At 36.3% G+C, this 11,916-nt stretch overlaps 1 protein-coding gene across 1 annotated transcript in view; it reads right to left on the bottom strand.

The window, feature by feature from the left end:
- The window catches only part of LOC107660042 (potassium voltage-gated channel subfamily H member 7-like), a 61,624-nt gene that overhangs the window by 32,859 nt on the left and 16,849 nt on the right, over positions 1–11,916 (bottom strand). The window contains exons 3-4 of the mRNA XM_016449211.1: positions 3,468–3,623; positions 10–125 (exon numbers count right to left, since the gene is read on the bottom strand). Of these exons, the coding sequence (XP_016304697.1) occupies positions 10–125; positions 3,468–3,623 (272 nt within the window). The remainder of the gene's footprint in view (positions 1–9; positions 126–3,467; positions 3,624–11,916) is intronic.

The following is an 11,916-nucleotide window of genomic DNA, read 5'->3' as shown; positions in this document are numbered from 1 at the left end:
AGAGCGTTTCTCATTCTGATCAGCCGAATGGATGGTCACCTCATCCGGGTCTTCCTGGGGGAGGGATTGCTTACTCACTCCCAGCATGCTCAGCGATGCAGGCAGACGAAAACGGAAGAAACGTCCTTTTTCTACAGAAAAAAAAAGAACAGAGTAAGTTTCAGAGGAGGTAACAAGAAATAGGCATTATTTTATTATATTGTATAAAAAGGCAAAGTTAACAGTCATATACTGTATGTCCATCTCTAGGTGTGGAAATTACGAGGGACTTAGGGCAAAAATGCCACCAAAACGAACAAAAATGCCCTCCAAATTCAAGATAAGGGGGGGCCCTGTACAATTTAACTACATTTATTAAGACATAATGGTTGTTGATTGTGGCATAAGATGTGTTGCATCAAATTCTTTTTATGCATATTTTTGCAGCATTGCACATTACCAAGCACACAGGTTTCTGTTGAGCGTATGAATGCAATAGCCAGTCAGAGCCTTTAGATTAGTCACCGGTGATGAAGAATTCTGAATACTGCACTTTTGCAAATTTACTCATAAACAGCAAAGTGCAGATATGATGTAAGATTCATTTTGCAGTGTAGACAGCTTCAGTGATTATAATGGATACACAGATACATTAAATGTATACACAGATACATTTAAGAAAGTAATTATAAAAACTTCCCCTTACAAAGTAAAAAAAATAAAAATCCCCCTGCAAATCAATTCCAGGGAGCAAACATTGTCCCTTAATTTGAAATATAATTTCTGAACCTGTCTTCCTCCACCTTCTTAAAGGCGCAATATATAATATTGACAGCTGGTGGTTGAAATGGGTACTACAGTCAAAATTTAAAATATTGGAGAGTTGTTACGCTTCCTCCTCCTGAGACTTGCTGTTCACGTGGGTTGCCAGATTGAGGACACACAACATGAACGAGCACAACTGACAATGGTAGGCAACAAGCCTTGCACTGTAAGGGTTATGATACACGGGAAAACCTTTTGAGCAATTTTGCTGGTCAACTTTTTTTGAGCAATGTTGCTTGGGCACTTTCACATTGAGAATGGATAACAAACGTCTATCTGGATACTTTAGATTGGTCGTGGGCCCTGTGTCTCATCTGGTTGCCCATTGGCGGCAACATTGCCCAAAAAGTTTCCCCGTGTATCATCAACTTTAGTTTATAAGATGATTTATCTGCATTTTAATATGCCTCTGGTCACAGAGCTTTTTAGATAGATGCCTTTTTTAGTTCGGGTAGAATCTGCAATCTCTGCTCCAGTTCATTTGCTCACTTAATGACTGCAATATGCTGTGTTTTCTGTCAGCTGGCAACCCTAGGGTGTCAAAATACTATTGGGTAAACTGACAGTGGGTGGAATCCCACAGACCAAAACAAAACAGGCATTCCGACCAGTGTTGCCAGATTGGGCGGTTTTGAATTTGATTGTGTGGGTAAAATTGGCTTGGGCGGGTTGACAAAATGTGGGCTGGTTTGGGGTCAGTTTGGCGGTTTTCAAACATATAAATTGCATAGGCTAATTGTTTAACAAACAAGCCCAAGTATGCATGTAGGCCTACTGCATCCAATCAGTCATCACAACGTTACTACACACACACACTGCAAAGGCGCTGGTGCTGATGTAAACGTCGACAGCCGCACTTATCACGAGGGCTCAGCAGACAGACATTATGATTCATGAGTGACAAGTTTTTAGCGTAATAAATTATAACGTATCTGATTTTAAATGTAGTGACTGTATATTCAAGTAATCACAATGCCTAAATAAGTAAAAGAGTGGGAGAGTGACTCAATTCTCAAAACATGAATTATTGTGGAGTGAGATGACACAAAGGCTCTATCACTGCAACTCCGAAATCAGAGCACATTTGAATTAATTAATCAAAACCAAAACTAAATATCTTGGTTCATAGTTCATACGATCCTGTCTTTTATTTTTTAAACGGTCCAGACTGATAAATCCTTGAAAACTGCTAGACTTGATTAGTTTTGACTGTGCAAATTTCTCTTTAATGTTCTATAGTTAGAACTTAACAAGAGGATTCCTCTAGTTCTGTGTAAAATTATAGAGTGACACGAAGGTAAGCGCATTATTGTTGTTGTTGTTGTTTTTTTAATTGTCGGATTATAATTCAGTATGTATCATTGAATGACGCAGTTTTGACTGTCGTGGTGTGTGCTTTTTCCTATCACTTATATTGGGCACTTTTTGCATTTAAATTGGATTATTCTGACTGCTGACATTGAAAATGATGCATTTCTTGATTGCCGTTTTGACAGTGTCTGCTTGCATATTATATTCATGTTCGGTAGCCCTAATTCTCTTTAATGTAGGCTATTTGCCCCGATTCGATCTGTTTATCTAACATTATATTTAGCCTATATTATTTTGTCATCATTATTTTGTTTTAAGGAGTTAAAATGGCCCTTATCAACCTTGATTCGCATATTCCAGGATGGAAAAGCTTGTAAATTTGACTAGCTAGTTTGTCTCTGCTTTACTGGTTCAATGCACTTCCTTTCTGCTTAGCCCCTCAGCCCTGCTCTCAGAGGAAGCAAGATCTAGGAAATCTATATTCATCCCAGCTGGAAGTTTCGCCACAGTTTTTTTTAAAGCATCATGTTGTATGTTTCAGCATAACACTGAATACACTGCCATAGCAAATCATCGGTTTATAACAGCCCTGACTAAATAGTGCCTCTAACTCGCACACATACAGTACGAACACACACAGATGGCCTTTTCAAAACATTCCCTGTTGCTATGATACCACAGAGACGGTATTAGCATTGGATATTAATTAGATTTCACAGTTCAGATGTGACTTTCCAATACAGAGTTAGAGGAGGACATCAGGCAGGGTGTGTGTACTGTATGTGTGCATGTGCACGTGTGTAAACTGATGCAGTAGCATATTTTGCAGAAAATGCAATGCAGCAGTTTTATTGCTTACAGGTCTCTATGAACATTTGTCATAATTATAGCATGTGCACACACACGCACACACTCTGTTTGTATTGGATGGTTTAGTGAGCACCATTTTACTGAACGGGATCCTATAAATGAAGCACCGTTCAGCACTTGGCCTCAGGGATCCAAATAATTGTAACACTGTGTCACATAAATTATTTTCCCCCACTTCATTTCCTTTCTGGCTGACTGGGTTTGGTCTTGACAGTGTGTGCTGGTGAGCCAGAGCAACTGGAGCAAATGAAACCTTTCTCTCTCTTCCTCTGCTTTCTCCATATTTTTTCCTGCACACGTCTCCATCTATTACTTCTCAGCCACCATGCTCCATTTGTTTGAAAATTTCTCTTCCTCTCTCTCATCTGGCAAACAGGTAGTAAGCAATTAAAGCAGATGCTGGCAATGGATCGCATTGATGGAAATGAAAAAAAGAGGGAATTATTAAAAGAAAAGAAAAAATACTAAAGAAGGAGCCTCACTTTGTTCTTGTCTGGTTGGCGAGGTGTGGTTGAGTCGGTCTAATGAATCCATGCTGCCCTCTTTCAGCACGTAATCGAAGCTCAAGATGAACATCATGACAACACCCTCTTCGTTCTTCACTGGAATGATGTGTGTCGCACATAGGAAGTCTGATCCTGCAAACATAAAGCGACAACATTTTTTATTTATTATCTTTTGGTTTAGATAGCAAATCAAATCCAACCATTAAGTTCAGTGAGCATCTTTGCATCTTAAATGACCATTGACCTCTGATTAATTAAGAGTCATCAAATTAATTAGCTTAATTAGCAGAAGTGTACAGATAAATAACCAGAAGCAGAAGGTGGTTATGGAGAGCAGGTTATATTTGCTACTTTACTACATAAACAAACATGCAGTTTTGGGTTGGGTTGATGCTCATTCAATATGACAGGTTAAGGATTCATTCCTGACAGGCAAAGATGAGGGTCGCCATGGCAACTATAGGGCAAGACAACCCTTGAGAAAAAGCACAATGGAGCCATGGCTCTGATCTGTCTTCACATTTGATAGAAACCTGTGGATTTGAGTTGATCATTACTGGGGCACAATAGTTGGCATGCTAATTAGACATTGGCCTCCATCTCTAAAGACACAATTATCCTAATCATTGTCATAACTATTATCATTCATAACCATCATTCAGTTTTTTCAATGCATTCATATGAGCAACTGACTTACAGTAATGTGTCATTGGCACTGGAGTTTGAGATGTCAGTTCATTACCACACAAGATTATAAACACTGTCACTGCTTTAGCATAAACTCCAGATTCTTAAGAGTATTAAACTTCAGAGTTACTGGCACTTTCCCTGTATTTCCTCTTTCTTCTTCTTCTTCTTCTTTTTTTTTTTAAACAAAACAAGCACATCCCATGTTCTTTAGAGAGAAACTAGATTATTAAAATATCTTCCAAGGAGGCCACAGGTTGAAAAAACAAAATGCTAAAAACTTTAGAATCACAAAAAGAATTGTTAATTATTTTACCTCCGACACTCCTAGTTTCTGTTAATAATATATTATAGTTTGCACCCTGATCACAGTTTATTTAATGTTATTGCTGGTAAATAACAAAGTAGCCTTCTAAACTGTATTCAGTCATGTCCCAAATTTTGGTAAAAGGGCTTGAGGTATATCTGGTTGCATCTGCCAGATAAAATGAAAAGAAAACAGCTCATACACTATTTTTCTAAAATATAATATAATATAATATAATATAATAATTTGTCATCCTTAGTAAGCACCTCCTTTCATTGACTAATTTTGAGTTGAAAAAGAGTTTTAATTTTTATTTCATACTCTACACAGTATACATGAAAATTTGATCTCTGTTCTACTGTGTCACCAACGGTCACTGTCACTCAAAAAGATGGAAACTGCGACTTCAGGTCTCTGCAAATCGCTGTCATTGTGATCTGATCGCCCTCTCAGGATGATGAGTTCATCTGCTTTGATGGCTACTCTTGTCAGTTTATTGAGAATGATCTCAGCAACAATCGGAGAGCAGTACAGAGTTTACCGTGACAAGAATTCCCTGTATGATTATTCCGGTCTGCAGGACCAACCTTTGTGTGTGAGCCTGTTGAATCAGCTCAATTTAGAATGAACTTGTTTGAATGATCACATATCAATTAGAAAGACACAGAAGAAAGAAGTTGTGTTTGTTTGTCTGCTTTATTTGGCCATGTGATCTATAAATAAATCTGAGCTTTAATCTAGTGTGCCCAGTGTTTCTCTGTCAATCTGTGATATTATTAGCGGCTGTGCGCGCACACACACACACACACACACACAACAGAGCTTCTGCAATCAGCACCTGCAGAACATCTATAATGCACAAACACACACACACATGCACACACCTGGAACTAACAACAGCAATCAGTGATTAAAGAGCTCAGATAAACAATATCATCATTATGGCAGCTACAATGATAGGCTCAGTTAGGCTACTGATATTGTTTCAGAAACTCATGAAAATTCTGGTATCCGATATCTGTGTTTAAATTAATTCCTGCCCAAAAGGATTGTCTGCAGTTATCGCTTTACTATGCACATGGTAGACCCTCAGGTTTTGAATGGCCGTGCTATTAAAATGCCGTCTATTTAAATTAATTCCTGCCCAAAAGGATTGTCTGCAGTTATCGCTTTACTATGCACATGGTAGACCCTCAGGTTTTGAATGGCCGTGCTATTAAAATGATTTATATAATTCACGTTGAGTGGCCATTATTATTTGCCAGCATGGACAGCGGCTGTCATGGATGTTTTTCAGCACAAAATCTGACTGGATAAATAACGAAAAATTACAGTCATTTTCATTCGTTAGGCTATTTTATCTACAGCTCGTTAGAGGTAGAATTCTTTAGTGAAATAAAGTAGCGCCAAGATGATATTTATTGAAATTAATTCAAATTAATTAACGAGAGAGAAAGAGAGAACGCGCGAGCGAGTGTGAAGTTTGCGAACAAGTGAAGCTTGTTGGATTAATTACAAAAACTGCTAAGTTATCACCTCATTGCTGAGATATATAATGTAGCTTTCTAGCTGTTTTATAAAATTCACGGGGCAGGGGTTGAAAACCAGCTCCTGAATGTTCAATTTCTTACCTATATAAAGTTTCCATCTCAATAAAATGCAAGCGCAAACAGCACACTGGCATTAAAACACAATCTTTATGGGCAAACGTGTAGCCCTCGCATTGGGAGATTTGCGGGGAATCGGATATTTGTGTTTCTGTTTAGACGTAGGTCTGATGTCCAGATATCGGATATGTATCTGATTTAAAACTACATTTGGAAGTAGATTGGATGCGAAAAAATCGGATCTCATGCAGAATTTTGTGTTTACACATGTGCAACAAATTCCAATCTGTGTTAGATGTGAGCAAAAAAAATCAGATTTTTTTTGTGCCAGTGTAAATGCAGCCTAAGTCCGTTCAGTGGGTTGTGGGTACTGTTGTTTGCCTTGGTGCCAATTGTTCAGTCTGGTAAACTAATTAAAAAGGAAATAAATCTATCATTAAAAAAACTAAAATTCTATCTACAAATTCATTAATTGCCATCAAGTCTATGACAGAGTGTGTTCTCTATGGGTACTATGCAGTAATATAGCATCTGTGAATAGGTATTTCATATCACAGTATATTGAGAATATTCGCACAGCTGCATAGACTAATTAGTAGCCAGGACTGTAAAGTTTTAAAGGGGTCATATAATGTGATTTCAAGTTTTCCTTTCTCTTTGGAGTGTTACAAGCTGTTCGTGAATAGATAAGATCCCTAAAGTTGCAAAGACTAAAGTCTCAAACCCAAAGAGATATTCTTTATAAAAGTTAAGACTCGTCCATGCCCTCCTAAAACGCCTCATTGCACGTTTCAAAATCATAACACGGCGCGGGTGTTTTATATGAATGTATCTCTGAAGGGAACTGACTGTCTTCAGAAAAGTTTCGATAGCATTTTCATTTTATCTGATAAAGTAGCGTTCATGTGCACAGCTGCTTTGATTACAGTTGTTACCGGGGAAACCGCAAGTTTTATCACTCTAAAAGCGCCTCCTGCTGGCAGAGAATTAGTTTTTACTATTTAAAATAACTGCTTTCTATTTGAAAGCAGTTATTTGAAATCTTCAGAAATCATTCTAAAATGCTAATTTGCTGAATATCAATATTTAAAACAGTTGAGAAATTTTTTTTTCAAGACTCTTTGATGAATAGAAAGATCCAAATATCAGCATTTATCTGAAATAAAAAGCTTTTATTAAGAATTCTCTTCTGCTCACCAAGGCTGCATTTATTTGATCCAAAGTAGAGCAAAACAGTAAAGTTTTGAATTATTTTTACTATTTAAAATAACTGCTTTCTATTTGAAAGCAGTTATTTGAAATCTTCAGAAATCATTCTAAAATGCTCATTTGCTGAATATCAATATTTAAAACAGTTGAGAAATTTTTTTTTCAAGACTCTTTGATGAATAGAAAGATCCAAAGATCAGCATTTATCTGAAATAAAAAGCTTTTATAACATTATACACTATTCCATTCAAAAGATTGGAGTCAGTATAATTTTTTGGGGGAAAGAAATTTTAATATAGAAATATTATTTAGTGCTGCAGTTTTATTTTATTTATAATACTTTTATTTAGCAAGGATGCTTTAAATTGATCAAAAAGATTATAATGTTACAAAAGATTTCTATTTCAGATAAATTCTGTTCTTCTGAACTTTCTATTCATCAAAGAAACCTGAAAACCTACTCAGCTGTTTTCAACATAATAATAAATGTTTTTGATCAGCAAATTAGAATATTAGAATGATTTCTGAAGGATCATGTGACTGGAGTAATGATGCTGAAAATTCAGCACAGGAATAAATTACATTTTAAAATATTTTCAAATAGAGAACAGTTATTTTAAATAGTAAAAATGTTTTTGCTGTATTTTGGATCAAATAAATTCAGGCTTGGTGAGCAGAAGGAAATTCTTTAAAAACATTAAAAATCTTACTGTTCAAAAACTTAAGACTGGTAGTGTATGTCAGCCTATAGTTTGGTATAAGGTGAACATTAATTTATTTGTGCTGTTTTTTTTCTTAAATATTATATAGTTTTATAGGAGGAGGTTTCATAGACTTGGAAAATTCATTTTTCAGAAGTTTGTAGGTACAGACATCTGTTGTGGGTGTTCTTGGCAGTTTTTATGAGGCTTTTTTTTTAATAGTGTTCATATCGATATCGGAATTATATCGTATCGACAGAAATTAAGAAATATATCGCGATATAAATTTTGGCCATTTCGTCCAGCCCTACCTCACTGGATGCAACAAATGCCTCGTTTATAATGGGTTTTATTGGTTTTGTCTCGTCGCACCGGGACACGGCATCACAAGGTAAGGGGCGTAACATTTCCGTCACACACTTGAGGTATTCGGCCAATCACAACGCACTGGATAGCTGGCCAATCAGAGCACACCTCGCTTTTCAGACCGATGAGCTTTGTAAAAATCGACGCGTTTCAGAAAGGCGGGGCATAGAGGAGAAACAATAATGTAGAGTGTGTGGAAAATAATGTTTTTTTAACCTTAAACCGCATAAACACATTTCATTACACCAAATACACAAAATAATGTTCTTTTTTAGCAACGTCCAATGACCCCTTTAAAATGAATGATACTGATAAAGTGTAATAACAAATTTAATGTAATCTATCCCTCTCTTTCTGCAGTTGACGAATGGAATACGAGAGGCAGGTATGCACAGAGTAAGCAGGCTATGACCCTCTACTACATCACTGTCAATATTACCACATAATGCAATACATCCTGAGATGGGGAGAGAGGTGCAGCACGATCACTCTAGGCCATGAGGAAAAATCTGTAAGAAAAACATTTTGAGTTTGTTCGTTTTTATATTTTACCATGTCAGAAACTTGGTGACAGACAGATGTTTCACACTTTATAACAGACTTTCTACCTCCACATCTTGAATCCACTTCCTCTTCAGAAAACTAAAAACTGTCTGTCATGTTCACACATCTTTATTAATAAAATCTAAGAGTGACAGAAATAAATACTATAAAATAATAAAGACTAAAACCGCAAAGCTGCTACAAGCTAATTTTTATGCTACATTATCCTAAAAGATAGGCCTATGTAATTTTTAACATAAAAGTGCTATCTAAAAATATCTACAAAAAGATACTGTCTACAGTGAAGTAAATGTTAAATAAACTAGCCTGGAGAGTAATTTTCCAGAGCTTATGATGTCATTTGGATTCTTTGTATATTGGCTTAGCTCTGTGTGGAATAGAATTTATTGCATGACTGAGCATTAATATCCATTTTACAGCAGAAAATGTTTGTGGAGTGCAACAACCTGTCAGTTTTAATCTCAAACAGTCCTGGTTGGTTATGTTCGGCATTAACCTAGGTGAGAGGCAAACCGATGAAACCATCAGGGGAATTCTTGTTGTGTGTGTGTGTGTGTGTGTGTGTGACAAAAACATTTGAAACAAGATAAATGGTCTATGCTTAATTTCATGAAGTGTGTGACTAATCGTGATTAATCACAGAAAAAGGGTGTGATTAATTAGATTAAACATTTTAATCGATTGACAGCCCTAATATATATATATACTGTATATATATATTTATAAAAATTTAATATTTTTAGTATCCATATATTATTATATTATACTATATTATTAAAGTTTTATATAAACCAAATTTCCTTTGATGAATGTCCACAAAGGAATTTTTTTAATTAGTAAATAAAAATGCCTTTGCATGATGTAGGACATCAATAGGACACACAGGACAATTATTTCTAGTTCTCGGTTTGAGAAAGAGTTTGATGGTAAGGGTATATGTTCTGTGTATACGGTTGTGATGTGAATATACACACACATAAACAAACAGACACATGTATGTGCAATGTGGACTTACAGAAGTATTTTAAAATCGCTCCATTACCATAACCTCCATAAATAAAGAATGAATCTGTTGACCCAATGACGTCTTAAAGGAAATGTGATCTGATGCTTGTCTTGAGTGTGTAAAGCAGGAGAAACCACAATCAAACTAGCAAGATACACTGAGAGAGGTTAACAGGGCACATCAAGCTCTCAGCATTAATGAGTATAAACTATTAAAGAGTTAAGCCATATTAAGACTGCTATTGTCAATTGGTATAAAAATAACAGACCTGAATTTATTTGAATACTGGATTTATTGATGATAAAGATTTGTTTCTTCACCAGTATCTCCACTGTAAACATATTTGTTTTCAGGTAGCCTAAAAATTTGGTTTTATTTGTCAAAAATGTTATTTAATCAACCTGACCAATTAGGTTACATCAACAAAAGTCATTTTATGGGTTAAATCAAGTAGGAAATAGATTATAAAAAATGATAATGCCTGCATTGTTTTATTGTTATCAAGATACTGTGAGCTATTTGTACCTGATCTGACCCTTATGATGTATCATAATTCTTGTAACCATATATAGTCAGATTACAGATTACTTTGTTACTGACTGTAACCCAATATTGTCATATTGATTCAGTAATTTTAGATAATAAATTTGACTTGAATAATACCAGTATATTCTGATGTTACCACATAAAAGTGCAATTCTGAACACCTGCAAATGTTTACTAAACAGTTTTATCATGTAATACAGAAACATTGGGTCTCACACACTAACAGTGTGCATCCACAAATTTGTGTGTGATATCTGCGTACAAACGTTTTCATGAACAAATCATGATTCATCAATAACTGTTGTACTAAAATGAATTTTTGAAATGTACAAAAAAAAACATTAGGAAAAACTGAAATAACATATGGCCTTCTAGACGGGTTTGCTGAGAAACGAAAGGCTGTGTAGAAACCCCTTTTTTATTTTGGCTGTGTTTTATGCAAATTATGGTAGCTCATTTAGAATACTCCAAATTCATTAGCATTACAGCGAAGTGAAGAACAAATTTGTGTACATGTATGCATGTGTTGTGAAATAAGTTCTCCTTTGTGAATAAATACGAATAATCTGCAATTATTAGTGAATGAGACCAACTGACTCACTGGTGCATCTTATTTGCTTGAACATTTAAGTGTGTACAAGTTGTTTTTTTTACAGTTTTGTAAGAAAGTTGGACATTTTTACTTTCCAAGCTGAACGATCTGCTGTTGACAGTGATCAGAGCCACACTGTTGTTTAGCCAGAGAATAAATGTTTCTCAAAGGAAATTATTTTGTCTTTGATGAAATAGTACTGCCATGTGAAACCAGCACTCTTATTGTAGTACAATTTTAGCAGCATTTTTATGGTTTGATCATGCTGTTTTCTTTCAAACTCTGACAAGTTTCTCTGAGCAGCAGCTGCATCGATCAGGCTACCATCACACCATGAGAGTAAAAGAAATTCAGCTCAGGTTGCAATTTTCATTTCCCACACATAAATTGCGTGTCCTGAGGTGAACTATGTAATGTGTAGGGGAAGAGCTGTTAACAACTGAACACTGGGGCCCCCCAAGGATGTGTGCTGAGCCCCCTCCTCTTCACTCTGCTGACCCACGACTGCACACCGTCACACAACTCCAACCTCCTTATTAAGTTTGCGGATGACACGACTGTAGTGGGTCTCATTAGCAACAGAGATGAGACAAACTACAGGAGCGAGGTGAGCCGCCTGGCCGGGTGGTGCAGTGACAACAATCTCTCTCTGAATGTGGAGAAGACGAAGGAGATTGTTGTTGACTTCAGGAGAGTGCGCACTCAGCATGCTCCTCTGACCGTCAATGCTGTGACTGTGGAGAGGGTGAGCAGCACCAAGTTCCTGGGTGTGCACATCACAGAGGATCTCTCCTGGACTGACAACACCACAGCACTGGCCAAGAAAGCACAGCAGCGTCT

Source organism: Sinocyclocheilus anshuiensis, unplaced genomic scaffold, assembly GCF_001515605.1.
Source record: "Sinocyclocheilus anshuiensis isolate Anshui unplaced genomic scaffold, SAMN03320099.WGS_v1.1 scaffold55, whole genome shotgun sequence".
In the NCBI taxonomy this organism is placed as follows: Eukaryota; Metazoa; Chordata; class Actinopteri; order Cypriniformes; family Cyprinidae; genus Sinocyclocheilus; species Sinocyclocheilus anshuiensis.
This window is presented reverse-complemented; position numbering and strand designations above follow the sequence as displayed.